General features: G+C 37.3%; 1 protein-coding gene across 1 annotated transcript; it reads left to right on the top strand.

Annotated features, from left to right (window-relative positions):
* Positions 1-420: 420 nt before the first annotated feature.
* On the top strand, positions 421-18,680 carry mv (lysosomal-trafficking regulator mauve). The gene is made up of 22 exons (XM_070111563.1): positions 421-560; positions 616-692; positions 853-1,048; positions 1,138-1,248; positions 1,305-4,416; positions 6,729-7,508; positions 8,530-8,718; positions 8,825-9,078; positions 9,146-10,049; positions 10,675-10,793; positions 10,858-12,255; positions 12,313-12,705; positions 12,762-12,935; positions 13,570-13,720; positions 13,789-14,360; positions 14,419-14,552; positions 15,343-16,132; positions 16,201-16,342; positions 16,558-16,916; positions 16,985-17,847; positions 17,910-18,398; positions 18,471-18,680. The coding sequence occupies exons 1-22, from the start codon at positions 453-455 to the stop codon at positions 18,589-18,591; spliced, it is 11,436 nt and encodes a 3,811-aa protein (XP_069967664.1). The 5' UTR covers positions 421-452; the 3' UTR covers positions 18,592-18,680.
* Positions 18,681-19,623: the final 943 nt, after the last annotated feature.

The following is a 19,623-nucleotide window of genomic DNA, read 5'->3' as shown; positions in this document are numbered from 1 at the left end:
GTAAATAATCTGCAAGCAGCAGCGGTCAGATGCAATAGTTTATAGTTGATTAAATCGCTTTTGCTGTTTCAGCAGCAGCTTAGTAACTGTTAGCAAGTGCATCGCGTTGGTTTGAAATAAATGCACTACACTTGTCAGCGCATATACCTGTATACGAAACTAACTCTCAATTTTAAATATTACTAAATCTAAATAAACGATACCTTAAGTTTATATATATTTATAAATAGTAATATTTATGTTTATAGTAATAGCACTTTCACTTTTCACAGTTCTAATCATTCTGCTTGCTTTTTCAGTTATGTACTAATTGATCTCCTGCGAAGGTGTATGTTAATTTAACACCTTATAAAATAAACAGATGCCAATTCAAAACCAAAGCAATATAACTACAATTATTAGCAAATTGAATACATTGAGTTACTGCTTTCATGTAATTCGGGCAAATTGCAATGGAGCAACAGGCCACACAGGCGGCAAGCTCTGCTCATTTGCTGGTGGAAACATTAACTACTATTTGGAAAAATTATCAAAACGCCGGCGATGACAATGAAGCTAAAGTGAGTAATTTAAATAGAGAGTACTTTCTGTTGATAAAGTATGCTTTTGTTTCAGTTACATTGGATGGAACTTTTTCTGTTTTATTTTCAATATGTGGAGGACAACGCTTTAGAGTCAGAGCAAATAAAAAGGCAAGTATTATTGTATAATATTGAAGTTATATGTATAACTTTTAATATTTGTGTTTATAAGAATATATGTATGTTCTTTTGCTATCATGCATGTGCGTATGTATGTTGCTTTATTGTCGTGTTGTGCTAATTAAATGACTTCATTTCATTTCTGTTGCAGTTTCTTACACAATATACCAGAAGAGATCACCTCCTATCTCTTGGAGACAGTTTGTAACATCATAAACGAATCGCACTCAACAACTCCTTCAGAACAAACAGCTGCATGTGATAGTACTGACCTAGTACAAAATGAGATAAGCAAAAACAACTCGAATGCTACGAATTTCTTACTGATAAATCAAAGTTTTACGCCGGTAAGCAACACTTTCGCTATTTTACATATGCACATATAATACATTGGTAGTAAACACATTTGATTTATGTAAAATTCCTTGCCTTCCAGTTGATATTAAATGAACCAAGTGATTGGGGTAAAATTTTTGCGCTGCGCAACTTTTTAACAAATCAATTAGGCAAGCATTTGCTGCGTTTTCTTTTACGCGTAGACAATAAGGTATGTTTGACTGCATTTAATGCTTATTTACTCTCTTTAAAAGAAAATTTCTACAGCTTATCGCTTCACAAAAGGGACTTTGCAGTCTATGCTGCAAACTGTTTCCGAATTGCAAATGGAATTCGAAAGAGTTTATATTAGATACGCCGCTCTCTATACTAACGGTCATTGCAAGTATTGCGCCACTACAGGTGTCAGCTGTTGACATGCATAGCACCGCTTCCATTTTCGACTGTTCTAGCACTAAATTTGAGTCAACTTTATTGGATTCGCAGCAATATGTGGAGAGTTTGGAGACTTTTCGGAATACCGTTATAAGCAGCGACGAAATCGCATATTTACTCGTGCATATAATGTCGAAATGCGTTGCAAACGAGTATGAAGCTAATCTAAGTAGTCAATCAGTCTCATTGATCTCATTAAATTTCGCATTGGAATGTTTATGTTGTGATGATGTCGTTTATGCAACGAAACAGAATGCCAACACGATCAAGCTCGAACTGCTACAGCTTACAATAAGCTGTATTAATAATATTTTCAATGCTTCAGCCAGCATAAGTGTTTCACAATTTCAATTTATTTTCAACATGTTGGCGGTCATTCTAAAAAAGCATGCTTTGGAAATTACGGTAATCAAGTGTGAGAATGTAACTGCAAACGGCATCACCGCGCCACTTGATTTCGCATTAGAATTTCTCAGCACAACCAATTATGTATTCTTTTACACGATGCAAAATGTCATAATGCGCCCGAATAAATTAAAGGAACCGCCTACAATTAGTGGCAACAAAAGCAACTTGCATGATTTGAAATTCATCGATGAAAATGCGATTGATATAAGCATTAAAACATTCCAGCAAGTGTTGCAGAAAATGAAAAACGTTACTGTTGCGCATTGTGGCGAAGCGCGTCTACTCATTGCGTTAACCTTCAAAACGCTGATTAAGATCAACGAACAACTGTTTAAGCATGAACAGCTGAGCAAGAACAATGTCAATTATACGAACGGCGGCAATACACGTAGGCGCTGTCGTTACTTACGACAAGTGCATTGCCACACACAAGTACCGACCTTAGCCTGCTACTTTCAAGGCATTTTGCTGAATTTGCTACCCAAGATCACCGCCGATATGCAGGAAACGGCTGTACGCTATTTACTACGCATTGGCATTTGTTGCTGTCACTATACAATCGACACTTATGCTACGTGTTTGAATATGCTTTCACAACTTGCGCCTTTATATCAAAATTGTACCTATAAATTTTTACATCGTCGCATACTTTACACTATCTTTACGCAAGATCATGGCATGTACCATAAAAGAACGACAGAGAGTTGTGCCAAATGTGACGCGAAATTAAAGACACTCGAATTTCGCAAGGAGATTTTGCAGCTGTACAAACAGCTGCATGAGGAGCTGAATACAGCGGAGTGTAGCGAGAGTAAAGTGACAACACTGCAATTGCTGTTAAAGCATTTAAAAAACATATCAGATACATTGAGCAGCGATATGGCAGCTGGTATTTTGTCTGAACTCATTTTGCCCACTTTTCGCCAATACAAAGTGGAAATGTTGCAAAGTCGAAAAGCAATTAAAACATGTGAGTCGCAAAGCACGACAACTGAAACAACAAATAATATATCACATATCAACATATCATTTCCGGAGAGTGAAACGCGTGCAAATGATGGCACGGTTACTGCTTTGGGCATCTTGCAAGATTGTGTGAATATATTTGTCGCCTACTTGGGTGGTGATATACGCTTGATCAAAGCTTTTTACAACGAAGAAAATATAACGCATTTGGAGGATCTCTTCTATGAGCCACAATTAGTGCATGGCATATGTGAGCTGATTAAAATCGGCATCGATAACGGAACATTTTTGGGTGAAAGCAATCAAGAGCAAGTAACACTAAGTCGACGCCTCACTAAACTGCTACTAAATAGCAGCGCTTACAATGCTTTTCAATTCAACGCTTTAACTTTTAACCAGCAAACAATCAGCGCAGCAAGCGACGTCGAAAAGTTGACGGAAGCAACAGGCGCGCTCAATGCATCGAATATTTTATATGTAACAGCTCTCAAATGGTCCTTTATACATGAATTGCTGCAGACTAGCCAATGTTTCTTGCACGATTTAACGACTAAGTATAATTTAAATAGAAATGTTGACGCAACTGTTGATGCTCAGGACGCACAAACGCATGTTAGAAGCGTAAAGGATTTTGTTACGTGCGAATTAAATGATGACAAAACCATTGACGATATTCTAACACTAAATTACAATGCATTGAGCACATTTTTGCAACTTTCGCAATGCAAATCGTATACTTCTACTAAACCCACACATACGTCACCACACACCAATACAAACGCATCATCCCCAGTGCAAGGCGCAAACAACAACAACACAATAAAGCCCGAAGCCAACAAAGCAGACGGTTGTTTGTCAAGTTCACTGGAATATTTGCTCTCTAACATCGAAGTAGATGCGGCACAACAAACGTTCGGTTCGATTAGTTCATCGATTGCATCGTATGCGTCAACAATTGACGCCTTTATCGCCACATCGGATGCGCAACAATATTTTATAAATAACGATCACAGCTTTAATACAAACGCGCACACAACACAGTGTTTTACGGAAATATATAGTTTATCATATTTAGACAAATTGAAAACTCAGAATTCAAAATATGCTGTAGATTCGCAAAGTCTAGACTCAGCAATTAACGAAAGCATTGTAATATTCGATATACGCAATCAGCAGCGTTCAAGTCTAACTCAAAATCTTACATTACCTGCAACAACAACAACACTGCAAGCTGTTAGTGTAGATACGCTTGTCCACTCGTCAGCTTGGAATTGTGCTGCCGATGCCTTATCTACGTCCATGCTAGTTGCGGGCCCCGAAACAAATGCGGCCGTGCTTAGTATTGGCATAAGTATATTTGCGAAATTTTTTAGTGTACTCGGTTCGTTTTTTGGTAGTAGTAAAACGAGTTCGTTAACAGATTTAAATAACAGTACAACGTCTCGAGAGCAAGAAATCGATTCGAATCTCATTTGTTTGCTCGAAACTAGTAGTGATAGTAAACGTTATCTACTAAGGCTATTTGAGACCACAATGGCCATTTGCATCAAAAGCTACAAAGACGAAGGCGGTAAGTTCTTAAACTTTTTGTTGTTGTAATGTATATATGTCCTATATTACATATTAAAAGTCATAACTTAAAAGTTCATGAAAAATACACTACAAACTAATATTTCAAGTCGTAACTTTATATCAAAATTATCCTTGCGAAATACCAATAGCCCAGTAGGAAAATAATGTCCATTATAATCTGAGCCCAGTGTTTTATATAGTTCTAAGAGGAGGAAAGGTGATTTTATGTAGAGAAATTGAAATATAAATTATTTATAAGTCTAAATGTTAGCATATATTAAATTTTTGTGGTTTGATTTTATTTTTTGTCGTAAATATTTTCTTAAATAACAGTCTAACAATTGAAAAAATATATATAAACATCTATGTATAAATAATAATTAGTGAGCGTATACACTTCGGGAGCTTACCATAATTCACAAAGATCATAACCTAAAATTGATCTAGCCTATGGGAGACAACAAAAAAATATTAAAACAAGAAAAAAAGCATATAAGAATATGAAAAGATCTTTATCTTGATTTTGAGCGGTCAGTTTGTATGGCAGCTATATGATATAGTGGTCCGATCTGAATAATTTTTTTGGAAATTGTAGGGCTATCTTGGAAAATAATCTCTGCCAGATTTTGTTAAGATATCTTTTCAAATAAAAAAGTTTTCCATTCAAGAACTTGATTTTTAACGGTCGATTTGTATGGCAGCTATATGATATACTCATCCGATCTGAACAATGTATTCGGAGGTTATAGCACTGTTGCAGACAAATTTCGTAAAGATATCTTGTAAAATGAAAAAGCTTCTCAAACACTATTGATTTTAATTGGTCAGTTTGTATGACCGCTATACGCTATAGTGGTCCGATATTGGCGGTTCCGAAAAATGAGCAGCTTCTTGGTGAAACATCGACAAGTGTGAAATTTCCGACCGATATCTTAAAATTTAGGTATTCGTTTGCGTATATACAGACCGACAGTTAGACGAGCTTGGCTAAATCAACTCAACTCGTCACACTGATCATTTATATATATTTATATATATACTTTATAGCGTCTCCGTCATTTCCTTCTGAGCGTTATAAACGACGTGGCAAACTTGTTAAGGGTATAATGAAGCAGGAGGATTGAAGAAACGCTTTGAAAATTTCCTTTATTCTTTTGTTTACGCATACAATACTTGTTATGACTTAACTTTCATAACACCTGACGCTCGTTAAAGCCACCAATTGTTAACTACCAATTTATCATGATTATGATATTTTTTTCCAACAGGGTAGTCATGCCAGATTTGTATATGTGGTAATGGCTTTGCACGCAAGCGCATGCACACATATACACATTTACAAACGTACATATTACAACTATCTAAATAGAACGTACGCATGCTTCGAAGCCATACAAGTGCTTGCGGCAATTAGAGATGGGTGCTATCCTCATCGGAACAGACAAGATCTATGTGTAGTAGATTTATTTGAAATATTAATATTATTTTTGCTTAATTTTTTATTAAAAAGCTGCTTTTGTTTTCTGTCAGTTAGTTTCTGCAAGTGTTCGATTGTTGTTGCAGCAGTAAAAACATTTCCCAAATGATTTTGTAGGTATCTGTCGATTTGATAATACTGGTTCCCCATTCTGGTTAAGTAGACCCGACTGTTCGAAATTTCGAAGTACATTTAGAAAAATTTTGTGAAGACTTTATTTATGGTTTTTTTTTTTAATTTTGAAATAAAATAATACCTTGTAGTATTTCGGGATTTCCAATTTCGGTACCACACACATTATCTCTACCATCCTACAATCGCTAATCTCGGTATAGGCCAGCAGACAAATCGAGTGTGACCACAGCTCAATACTTTTGTAATATCATTTGTAAACACTAATTGCTCTAAATATTAAAAAAAATGTAAATGAAATAAAAAATTTTAAATAAAATAAAAAATTTAAAAAAAAAATAAGAAGTTTAAAAAAATTGTTTATTTTTTAATTTTAAAAAATCTAATTCTAAAAATTTTCGGTGCACACTTTTAGTGACTAAATGTACATATCCAGAATTTTCCTTTTTTGGTTAGAATACTTTTCCGTCCAACTGTTTGCACTCCATGCGCACAATTTCGCTGCAGCTGCAGCACTAGCTATCCTATATCTTGACACTATCGCTAAGATATCTTGAAGATAAGCAAAAACAACACATCTCTCACTACAGCTTAACCCTCAAGATTGCCTTAATCTTATCTACGCTCTCACAATACAAATTATATCCAAAGTATAAAGATCAAAAGCATTATATTAATAAGAATTTTTTGCAATTTTCCAGCACAAATAATGGAAAAGCATTTGCTGAAGCTGAAGGCAGTGATATTGAGTACCACCATTGGCGGCAACAAGCCAGCTGCAGAGCACACCGAAGACCATTCACGCGAAAACGCTGTGGTAAAAGCATTACAAAGTCTGCTCAAAATCGCAGAGCAGACTACCAACAATACGACGACGCCAACCGCAATTGCCAACGATTTGAATAACGGCAAGGGTTTGGAGAATGTCGCTAGTGAAGAAACGGTTTTACAATCACCGTTACGCCCACGTGCACGTTCCTTTAACAGCACAAGAACACAGTCTAAACACAGCAATGTGAACGCACCGCGCACGTTGGCCCCGAAACGTCAGTTGTCCACCGAAAGTGGCGATGCGGACTATTTCTCCACGCGTATGTCGTTGTTCTGTGAGAGTGAAATGGAGTTGAGTGAAAATGAAAATGATACCAACTACATAACGGCCGATGAGGGCTATGAAGCCGATGGTGAAATAGCGGAAATCTCCGAATCAGAGACTGAGTTGGATAAAGCGGAATTCTGGAATTCATTTCAACCAAGTTCGCGTTATCGTAACTACTTGCTGCATGAGGGGCTCTGTCATTTGGTTGTGGAAATTCTAATTGAGCTATCAGAAAGATGCATCGCCAATCCGTTGGGTTGGAGTGAGTGTTTGGTACAATTGGCCAATCGTTTGTTTGTGATACGTGAGAATATAGGTGACTCGTTGTTTTTGTTGCGTGGATTTGCGCCGGTGCTGAAATGCGGTGATACGCGATTGAGAGGTGCGTATAAAAATTTTGTTTTTAGAAAGTTTTGGGTCATTGTTTTTTTTTTGCATGTGCCGAATATACTTTGAAAATGTTGCTGAGTCGGCTAAAAATCTATTCCATTCCGGTCACGTAGAAATGACTGTGAAGGGTTTCGGTAGTTCGTTCCCTATTATTTTATGTATTTAATTTTAGTTCCAAAAAGTTTTAAATCTGCTTCGATCCCTACTTTTCAATCATTATGCATCTGAAATCTCATCCAAAGTGTAGTAGCAGTAGTAATAGTAATACTATAAAAATTGAACTTTGCCTACATATAGGCGCTAAAATGTTAGCAAAGTCGCACATCTGCAACTAAAATGATCAAGTTTAAAGATTTTTTGGGTTTTTTGGATAATCTTGCATTTTTATACACTGAACGGGGTATATTAAGGGTATACGTCGGAAACCCTGTTAAAAATATACGTAATATAATGACGTACTGAGTCGATTTAGCCATATCAGTCTTTTCGTCTATATATCCACGTAGTCCCGTAATTTTTGAGATATCAATCTGAAGCTGCTAACTTGTCGAAACCGGCGATATCGGATTACTATAGGATATACATATGTAGCTGTCATTAAAACTGGTCGATCAAAATCAATTTCTTAAATGTAAACCTTTTTTATTTGAGAAGATATTTTCACGAAATTTGGCATCGATTATGCGAAAGTCAGGGCTATAATCTCCGAACAAATTGTTCAGATTGAACCACAACATTATGTAGCTAGCGACCAAAATCCAATTCTTGCATGGAAAACTTTTCTATTTGACAATATATTTTTTATATACAAACTGGCCGATCAAAATCATGAAATCTTCATATAAGACGTTTTTAGATTTAGTTATACGAGTATATACATATATGTATTTGATATAAGAAATGCACCTGTGAAGGGAAATATAGTCGCTTGTAAGATTTGTTCTTGCTAAAAACAAAGCTACAATTATGAAGAAGAATTATTTTCTCACAATATTTTGATTTATTCTCTTTAGAACTTCAACAAGCTTTACTCGAACTAATTGTGGATGTGAATACTCCCGAAGTTTTATGCACTTATTTCAATATATTGGCTGCCAAGAATCCACCTGTGGATCTCTTAGTAAAATATCTCAATCATATTTGTGCCAACAAATTGAGAAAGCCGCAAGCAATGGTTGAATTGGAATTTCCGGTAACAATTGGTAAGGATGTCATATTCCAAAAGTATTATAATAATTCATTTTTTTTTTTGTAATTTGTCTTTTTTTGTAATTTGAATTTTTTTTTTCATAATTTTGTTTTCTGTAGACGGCAAGTGCACCTCTACCAGTGAACAGCGCTTAACAATGGACATCGATCACTTACGTAATCAACATATAAATGCGCAAGCCCACACACCATTGTCCCGCACACCCTGCATTATACCCATAACACATGCGCGACTATGGTGCAACGATGGTTTTACACTTGCCTTTTGGCTGCAGATGAAAGGTGCACATAACAGTAAACCCTCATCTCTACACATGGAGGATGAGGCACGTAGTACACAAGAGGATAGTCATGTAAGTGCAATTAAACCGTTAATTTGAATTGTTTTCAATATAATTTTAAATATTATCTTATTTTTAGAAAACACACATCGTGTCTATCGGCACCAATCAAGTGCTGCTGAGCGCTTATGTCAATCGCGATATGAAATTGATATTTGAAACAAGTAAACCGAATGCCGAAATTACAGCACAAACACCAACAGAGCCAACAAGTGAAAACGTGGAGGAACGTAATCAGACTCCAACCAACGACACTGCAAACACCGCAACCTCGCCACTGACTTCTCCAACCAGCACACCAGGTCCGCTGCGTGTTGCGCTAAAACAAACCAAACTCGTTATACTCAACAGCTTCAACAATATGCATCTCTTCAAATATCACAATCACAGTCAATCGTATGAGACCGCTTCGGTGGAGCTGAAATTATTTCGTTTTACGCGCAACCGTTGGACACATATTGCATTTAGTGTGTGTACGCATCAAGATCATTTGGAGTTAAAAGTCTATATAGATGGTGTGGAGCAAGATATAGTATATTTGCATTTTCGAAATGTACGCAACCTACAGCGAAGTCATGCTTTTCAACTCATCTGTCTGGGTGATAGTGTTTCAACGACCAGCAGCGCGAACATTTTAGGTGACCACACCGAATCACGTTCCACCGTTGATGGTTACCCCTTGCCATTTAGCATAACGAATTTACTGGTATTCAATTGTAAATTCTCCGCATGGCAAACCATAGCAAATTTGACCGCCATGGGTCCCGATTTTTCGGAGCTTGCACCACTGCAGGTGAACTCCTGGCGTCCCAATTACGGTTTTGTCAATATGGGTAGACTCAAGAAGGCCAATTTCGGTAATGTTGCGGAGTCAATGCGTGCATTGTATGAGTCGCGTCTACTGGTATACACCGCTGAGTCGCCGGATATTGTTATGGGCTTTAATAAAGAAGTTAATGCAAAAGAAGGCAGTGTCTCCAGTGGTGAGTTGAGTTTTTTTAATCTTAAACCTTAAATAGTTTGGCACGAAGTTTGTAACAGCCAAAAGGAAACGTCGAAGACCCTATAAAATACATATATACATAAATGATCACCATGATGAGCTGACTCGATTTAGCCATGCCCGTCTGTCCGTCTGTTTGTATAAGCTCACGCATAGTGCCTTAGTCTTTGCGATGTTGATCTGAAATTTTGCACACGTCTTTTTCCCCCAAGAAGCTGCTCATTTGTCAGTATCGCCGATAACGAACCACTATATCATATAGCTGCCATACAAAGTAAGCGATATCGAGCTTTTGTACAGAAAACTTTTTTATTTAAAAATATATTTACCACATAATTTTTCATAGATTATTGTTCAAGGCAGGGCTCCAATAAAAAAATATATTGTTCGAATCGATATAAAGATATTTTTATACCCTTAAATGCTTAGAAATGCGTTCGAAGCGGGTATTAAAGTTTCGGTACAGCCGAAGTTAACGTTTTTTATTTTTTTGCTATTTTTATTTAATTTTTTTTATATTTTGTTGTTTCTTTAACTTGTTTTTGATACATAAAATATATATATATAAAACATATATATATATATATATATATTTAATTTTGCAGCGGCGCGTGTTTTTGGCCTGATTTTGTATGGTGAGCTGATACAGAATCATTTACGCTCCATTCAAGCCACTACTTTGCTATGCGGCGGCCTTTCAACGCACCTCTACTTATTCGCAAGGGTATAAATTTTATTTAAAAATCACAAAAATATGAAAAATATTTTATAATTATTAATTTTTACAGATTGTAGAGCTTAGCAGTAATTCGTTGTCACAGTATATGGCATTGGATATTTTCCTAAATGTAGCGTTATCAGATTCCCAATTGTATGCAGAGTTTTTACGCATCAACTATATGAGCCTTATTGGCTATGTGGTGAAAACCGATCGCTGCACGAAAGATGTGCATCTTTTGCGTAGCATTTTAAATAATGCCTGCTCACAGCCGATTATCAACAAAAAGGGTGATACATTAGACATCTGTGAAATGACCACAGCCATAGTCGTCTATCCACAATTAATCATATCGGTATTACGCCGTTACTCCGATTGGCATCGTTCGGGCGTCGAACACTCCGATGTGCTGGACATGTTATTCCTTTGCATTTTAGCGCTGACACGTGAGAAACATCCACAACGCGACTTAAATTTAGATCGGCTAAGCGAAGCTGGTCTGCTCAAAGAGTTGCTTAATTTATGTAAAGTTTATGTAATAGAATCACCAAATCCCGTTTACATATCAAAATGTGCTGCTGAGTCATTTGTCGCCATTTTATCTGTGTTTGCCGGTTCGCCACCATCCACATCGCTCATGGATGAAATAATGAAGCTGTGCTTGCTGCTGCAAAAGCCCAGCGAATGTTACATTACACATGATAGATCGAAATTTTATTTTCTACTCACACCACTAGCGCCAGTAAAGGAACGTTCATCGGCTGTTTCCGGTTTCGATCGTGTCACAACGCCATTTCGCCGTAAATCGAAACGTGAACGGCCTGGCATCGCCAAACCGTCGGCAAGTGCCGATAACAACGATTTGCATGCCAAACAAAACGAGCGCGTTAAACGTTTGCGCAGATTAAATATAGCCGCGACAAGCTCACCATTTAAACGCAATTTGCTCGAACTCGAAGATAATCTCGAAAATGTTGCCGACTGTGCGCGCTTGAATAAGAAAGCTCTGCGCCTGCTAAGTCCAGTTAATGTGGAGAATTGGCGCTTGAAATTTAAACACACGCCCAATAGGAATTCCTCAACAAGTCCAAAGCGAAAAGAACAAACTCCAAATAATGCCGAGCGAAAGTTAGCGCTAGCCGCATATACACCGCATAGAATTGGTCATAAGCGTTGGCGACATTTCTCATTCAATTATTTGGCAAATGCTGAAACAACGAAGCTGCGCAAACGCAGCACGCACTCATGCGTAGCGCCTACAGATGGCAGTGCGGCGGATAAAGAAACGCTACCTAGCCAACAATTAGGTTTGACAGCGTTGACAGCGGCCACAACGCAGCAACGTCGTAGCAGATTGCTCGTGAAGACAGATTTCTACAATTGGCCTGGTATTATTACATTGCAGGAGGGTCTGCTGACACTGCTGAAAAATTTCCTCTGTCTTTTACCGGACAATGCAGTGGAAGAGGTATGAACAATACACCCTTATGTAATTTGCATTACAACAACACTCACTATTTGACAGGTCCTCAAACATTACGTCAAAGTTGACATCATATTGGTATTATGCAACAATAGCAGTTGTGCCGTGCGTACGGCCATAGTTAAATTACTCGCCGTGCTTTTGAAGCGCCTACAACCAAGTGACATTAGCCTACATGTTAAAAATTTGTATCCACAACACTTGGCCAATCAAATGTCTATATATACAACCGATATGCAGATGTTTGAAGCCTGCTTAGAATGGGTCACAGGCATTTACTATAGCACAAAGAAGATCTTGAACTGTGATATGCCCTTACAGATTGTTGAACGCTTCGGCATCAATACGCTATTGTCGGTTGTCATAAATATGGCCAACAATCACGACGGCTTGAAGGCGCAAGCATTTCAAATACTCTACAAAATGTTTAATATGGTTTGTTGTAATTTTATACATTTTTCAGTTCTTTATAATGTTGTAAAATTTTGCAGGAAAACGAACAACAACAAATTTTAATAGATGCCGGTTTGCTGCTTTGTTGCATTAAGTCGCTTTTCAATCTATATTTAGGCTCCAGCGTCGTAGAGGTCGTCATAGAAGAATCGATTTTAGTGCTTTTGACGCAAATCGGCGAAAAGTATTTGAAGTCGGCAGGACAAATAAAGGTATTATAGACAGACATTTACTCCCACTGAACGATAGATATAACAAAATAGAAGTGTTGGTCCACACCTTAATCTAAACTCCATTTACGGTTAATAGACTTTGTTTGTTGTTGTAACGGTAGAAAAAAACATTTGAATTTGTGGAATACTGTAGATTGACTATTCTTAGTCAGATAGAAATTCGTATCCGTTCAGGTTTTCGAATTGACTGTACTTGTTCGGAGAGATATTCGTGTCCGTTCGGGTTGCCGCGTTGACTATTCTTAGTCAGATGAAAATTCGTGTCCGTTCGGGTTTCCTAATTGACTGTTCTTGTTCGGATAGAAATTCGTATCCGTTCGGGTTGCCGCGTTGACTATTCTTAGTCAGATGAAAATTCGTGTCCGTTCGGGTTTCCTAATTGACTCTTCTTGTTCGGATAGAAATTCGATGTTCGGTTTTCGTACGTCTCGAACGTCGTGAAAACGTCAGTTAAATCCCCTTAAATATGTTTTTAAACTTTATTAAAAGAATCAATTAAATATAAGTCCTTGGCCCAGTTCAATTGCGGTGTCGTAGAATCAGCTGTTGTGAGAATTATGTTCTACTCGAAATGAGTTTTTGCTTACTTGTTTTCTATTCTTGTTTTATGTAGTACGTTTGGGATATACTCAATATGCTGACATTCCTGCACGAGGGCGCCACTGGCACGGTCATAAAGAATTTGCGCTCTGCGCAAGTGCGTCTCCAATTTGCATGGATACGCATGTTCTTCGAGTCTATAAGCGAACCGAAGAATTTCAAAGGTAATTACATATATTTTACAAAATTGTATAACGTTGTATTATCAATCACAACCCTTGTGATACTCCAGTGATAGCGCTGACCCACTCCACTTTATCACTCGCCGAGACCAAGGAGCGATTGCGTTTACTAATCGATCGTTGTGCACAATTCTTTACCATTTGCGATGCCAAATATACGCCCAGCGCTACAGAGGTCGAACTGTTCCAACTGATTGTCTCATACAGCATTGCCACCAGCCAGCGTTGCAACAATTTCATAGCTTGGGGTCTGCAACCCTCACGGCCACGTGAACTGCGCGCATTTATTGTCGATGCACTTTGGAATTCATGCCAAGCCGGGCTTTCGCCGCCTGTTATTTGTGATGGCAAGATAATCAAATCGTTTTTGTGGTTATGTCTGCTGGAAGATTTGGATAAACCATTGCCAAATTTGGAGCGCCTCTGCAAACATTTGGGTATAAATGAACACGACTCCACATGGAATTTAGAGAGTGAGCTAGAGCGCATTGAGCTGAATCGAAGCGCGATAGCGGCTGAACAAAAAGTAAAATTGGAAGAGACCGTTTATCGTTTGGAGTCGCTGGCTGTGAGTTGCATAGAGTCATCAATGTTGAATACCAGACGTGTTGCGGAGTTACAGGTTAGTTCCTGTAGTTATAAATTTTTGGTTTATAACAATACTTTCCTTATTCTTCAAGAATTCCGAACGCAAGCTGCTGATGTATCAGTTGAAAGACTATGACGATGCTAGCATATACAACAAGTGGCTGGGAATTGTACGGCGCATGACACACGAAGGCGCGCCGTGGCACTCCAAGGAGCGCTCGGAAAAGTATGTACCGAAATATTTTTTTTTACCCTGAATGGTAGGTAGATCGGAGAGCCTATAAAGTACATATATGGTATATAAAGATCATACCCGCCTATCAGTCTGTGCGTATATTCCTCAGTTTTTGAAATATCGATCTAAAATTTTGCACAAGCACTTTTCTCCCCAAGAAGCTGCAAATAAATTTGTTGGAACCATCGGTATATCCGGTATATAAGATATAGCTGCCATACAAACTTATCAGTCAAAGTCAAGTTCTTGTATAGACAACTTTTTACATGACAAGATATTATAAACGAAATTCGATCTTCTAATCTACGAACAAGTTTTAGTAAAATCAAGATAAAGTATACACAAGATCTTATTTACTCATTAACAAATGTTAATTCGAATTTTGTTAGTTTTTTTGTTTCATATCATTTTTTTTTGAAATTTTTTTTTTTTGTAATTTTTAATTAAGTTTTTTCAATTTTTATTGTATATTTAAATTTTATTCTATTTTTATTTTTAATTCTTTTTTTTTAATTAATTCTTTTTGTTTGTTTTTGTTTAATTTTTTTAATTCGTTATTTTTTATTTTTTTTTTGCATTTTTTTGTTTTGTTTGTAAAAATTTTTTTTTTGCATTTTTTTTTTGTTTGTAAAAATTTTTTTTTTTAATTTTCCTTAAAGAATTTTCTTTTCTTTTGCAATTTTTGGTTTTGTAAAAAAAATTTTATTTTTTTTAATTTTCTATGTAATATTTTTGTTTTTTGTTATTTTTATATATGTTTGTATATATTCCTACTCTCCAGCTCTTGGGAGTTAGACGACACCGAGGGTCCGTCGAGAGTTCATACACGCATGCGCCGCTGTCATTTGGATATCGATAAACGCTTCTTCATGGAGGATTATTACACCAACAACACAGCAGAGTTACGTAACAGTGATATTACTCTAAACACCAGTGCCTCGTTCCCCAACGAATATGTGCGCCCGCTGGAATATCTTTTATCCAGTTATGATCAACAGCTCAATATTTCGCTCAACTCGCAAATACTTTATAATTTTCCTGCCAAATTTCTACCCGTCGATGGCGAGATTGATGGTGAAATTATTATAACCGATCATAAACTGTACTTTATGGCTACATATCGTTGCAAATACTTCTATATTAACTGTGATATCTCGAGTATAAGTGAAATTTGGTTGAAACGTTATCAGCATCAGGAGAAGGCTTTCGAAATATTTTTGGATACAAATCAATCACTGTTTTTCTCATTACAAAATCAAGATGACTATAAAATTATGTACGATGTATTTTGTGATAAAATCGTCACTCATCCCGATCATGCAAAGGTACTCGTTATTACGCAACAATGGCGTGAGGGTTTATTGACCAATTGGGAGTATTTAATGACACTAAATCAAATTGCCGGCCGCACTTATAATGATCTCATGCAATATCCCATATTTCCATGGATATTGTCCAATTATGCGTCGGATATTTTAGATTTGACTGACGACACGAACTTTCGTAAGCTGGAGAAGCCGGTTGCTGTGCAGCATGAAGTTAACGAGGAGCACTATGTCGCCAACTACACGGTATATTTTTTAAACTGGTTTTGATATTTCATAGTTTCGACTTACGTTTAATTTTTGTATTTTTTCAGTATCTCAACAATACGATGACTAACATGGGTTCGTTGACACTGAAACCATATCACTATAGCTCTCATTATTCGAATTCCGGCACTGTGCTGCATTTCCTCGTGCGTGTACCGCCGTTTACGAGTTATTTTCTAAGATATCAAGGTAAATATTAAGTTAACCTGCTAACAAAAAAACGCTCTTAAAAGGTGGATTTCAATTTTTGCTTAGTATAATTTTAGGCGCAAAGGGTCTTTTTAATAGTGTACCTAATTTTTCGTTTTGTACATATCGAGCTTCAAAATTTCAGTCATATTTCTTATGCGAAGTACTCTCAAGTAAAATTTAATAAAACTTAAAATCCATATCTTTTTTTTCAGACAATAATTTTGACTTGCCTGATCGTACATTTCACTCACTGACGACCACCTGGAATTTGGCGAGTCGTGATAGCCCCACAGACGTCAAAGAGCTGATACCTGAATTCTTCTGTTTACCGGAAATGTTTGAAAATTTCGAACGATTCGATTTCGGCTTGCGACAAAATGGCGAACGCGTTGAGGACGTACAATTGCCACCCTGGTGTCTGCGGGATGCGCGTCTTTTCGTGCTTATACATCGCCAGGCCTTAGAGGCGGAGTTGACACGCAATCATCTGCATAATTGGTTCGATCTGATCTTTGGCTATAAGCAGTCTGGTGAAAGTGCAGTGGAAGCGATAAATGTTTTCCACCCGGCGGTAAATATTTTCAGACACTTATAAAGAAGGTATAGAATCCATATTAAATATTTGAAATACCATTTTAGACCTATCCCTCATTTTTGGAGTCAATAACAGTCGACCCAATAGAGCGCAGAGCTGTCGAGACCATGATCCGAACCTATGGACAAATGCCGAGGCAGTTATTCAAAAATCCACATCCACAAACGAAATCGCTAAACTATTGCCTTGGCACGAAGGAAGTATTACCCACCGTGCGTGGCTTGAGATGGGGCGTCTATTTGGGTTCACCGCAGCTACCGGCACCAACGCTTGGCAACATCTATAAAATACCCGGTGCCGAGTATCTGGTTTCATTCAATAACACTAACGCTGTTTATGGACTACCAATGAAATCGTGCATTATGCAAGGTGCTGAGGTCGATACATACAATGTGATCTCCTGGGACTACGACGATCACATTGTGCGTATACAACCGTTAAATAAATTATATACGAAGCCGAAAAATATATTACGCAGTCAAGTTATCGATGATATCACCGCCTGCGGTGCCGATCCGAATTCCAATCAACTGTGGTTCGGGCACAAATCGGGACGCATAAGTATATACAAATGCGGCAACACCGAATCGAACAGTCGACCGGTAAAGAATAGACAAAATTATATACGTGGCCTGCGACGCTCCTATAATTCGGCTGTTCGTAAGTTGACGACTAAAAATTATTCGGATGAAAGTGATACTGGCAATGTAACACCGTTATTGAGTTCAACTGCAGGCGGCGCAGCAACAGATGCGCCACAACGCGATTGCGCCGATCTCACATGGACGGGACCAACAATATTGCTGCGACACAGCGACGAGGTAACCAGCATACGTTTATCGGTTGAATTTAAAATTGCCGTTACAGCAGGACGCGATGGTATTGCCGTTATTTGGGACCTTAACAAGTGTGTTTGGCATCTTGTTGTTGTTAAGTAAAAATTTTCCTAATCCATACTTTATCTTCTAGCTGGAATTATGTGCGCACAATTGATAGACCTGCGGAGATACATCATTCGCCAATAACGGTGATTACCATAAGCCCCACATTGGGTGATATTGTCACTGTGCACACTACACCACAGCTACAGTTGGTACAAAAGTCATCGCCGGAGAGACAAAGTAATAAAACTAACGGTAGTAATCCGATTGAGCAGCCAATAACATCGGCGCCGGATGAGTGCTTCGAGGTGACCGAGGAGAGTCTCGAGGATTTCGTAAATGTGTCTGTAAATCCGAATGGCAAATCCATTTTGCGTTTGCACACAGTAAATGCTCGCTACGTGCAACACATCGTGCATGAGGATCGCATATTGGCGGCCAATTATTCGTACATCAAGGAAGGTGTGGGTGTTAATGTCATTGCCACCGCTGTTGAGGGTGGCACCATACGTTTGTGGTCCAGCTGGAATTTGAGTTTTGTCAGCGAAATCATCACCGGCATAGCAAATATAAGAAGGTAACAGCGTTAAAAAATGTGACAAAATTTGTGTGGTGAATAATTATTTGCTTATGCGTTTTCTCTATATAGCATTGTTTACTCAACACATCAGCATCTGGTGGCGCTAACTAAAGATTCGCACATCCAGGTGTGGGAAACCGAGGGACTTTATGGGAATTCACCGAAATTTCCGCAAATAGCATATAAGTAATGGCGTGATGAATTATACAGCATAAGCTTATAAAAACACTCACTAAAACACAGATAATATATTTAAAAAGCAATCACATTTTACAGAAATTCAAATCATTTATTATTGTAAAGAATGACTTCAAAATGGTAAGTTTTTAAGAGACTACTTTGTTCCTTTTACTTTATATTAAGCTTGTCAAAAAGTTTGCAAAACACAATAATAAACGTCGGAGACTCTACAAACTATATACATACATATGTACATTAGGGTGGAGCAAAAAACCATCATTTTTTTTGCTTAGCCTGGGGGTAAAATCTGTATATTTAAAAAAAAGAAAATTTTTGGCAAAAAAAAATTTTTTTTAACACCTAGTTTTAAAGTAAATTTTCGAGTTAAAATTTTTATTTCGTAAAAAATTTTTGGTAAGTATTCTAGAAGCTGTGGAGAGTCCTCTTTCTGGCCAATTAAAATTTATCAACTTTATTAATTTATTAAATTTTTTTGTGGTCATTATTGGAGTTTAAAAAAAGTCTTAAATGACCACATGTTTTCCTTAAGCGTTAAAATAAATTTTGAGTCAAAAACCGTCAAATTCGTTATATTTTATATAAACGTAGAGTTTAAAACAGAAAAAAATATTTTTTTTCCAAAAAAAAATTTAACTCGAAATTTACTTTAAAACTGAGAGGCGTGTCCCATCCATGAAAACAAATGATAATCGGAAATTACTCAAATACTTTGATTGTATCCTGAACCGATTTTGCTTTGTGTCCAGGTGAATTGCCGTGTAACAAAATTACTTTGCCGTGTCTTTTAGCTCATTCTGGTTATTTATCGATCAATGCATGTTTCAAATTGTTCATTTGTTGTCTGTAGCGTTTAGTATTAACAGTTTTACCAGGCTTTGAAAGCTCATGATATAGCACACCGTTCTGATTCCACCAAACATAGAGCATTGACTTCTTACAGAATCGATCTGTTTTTGCAGTCGATGTTGATCAAAATGTCACAAGTGTTTTTTTTGGTTTTCCATTTGTCTTTCATTCGATT

The sequence above is a fragment of the Bactrocera oleae genome, chromosome 6 (genome assembly GCF_042242935.1).
Source record: "Bactrocera oleae isolate idBacOlea1 chromosome 6, idBacOlea1, whole genome shotgun sequence".
Taxonomy (NCBI): Eukaryota; Metazoa; Arthropoda; class Insecta; order Diptera; family Tephritidae; genus Bactrocera; species Bactrocera oleae.
Note: the sequence above shows the minus strand (reverse complement) of the source record. Positions and strands in the feature narration are given on the sequence as shown.

Coding starts and splice junctions, on each gene's coding strand:
- mv (XM_070111563.1), top strand. CDS start 453: ATGGAGCAACAGGCCACACAGGCGGCAAGCTCTGCTCATTTGCTGGTG. Junction 7,509..8,529: donor CGGTGATACGCGATTGAGAG/GTGCGTATAAAA, acceptor TATTCTCTTTAG/AACTTCAACAAGCTTTACTC. Junction 10,050..10,674: donor AGAAGGCAGTGTCTCCAGTG/GTGAGTTGAGTT, acceptor TTAATTTTGCAG/CGGCGCGTGTTTTTGGCCTG.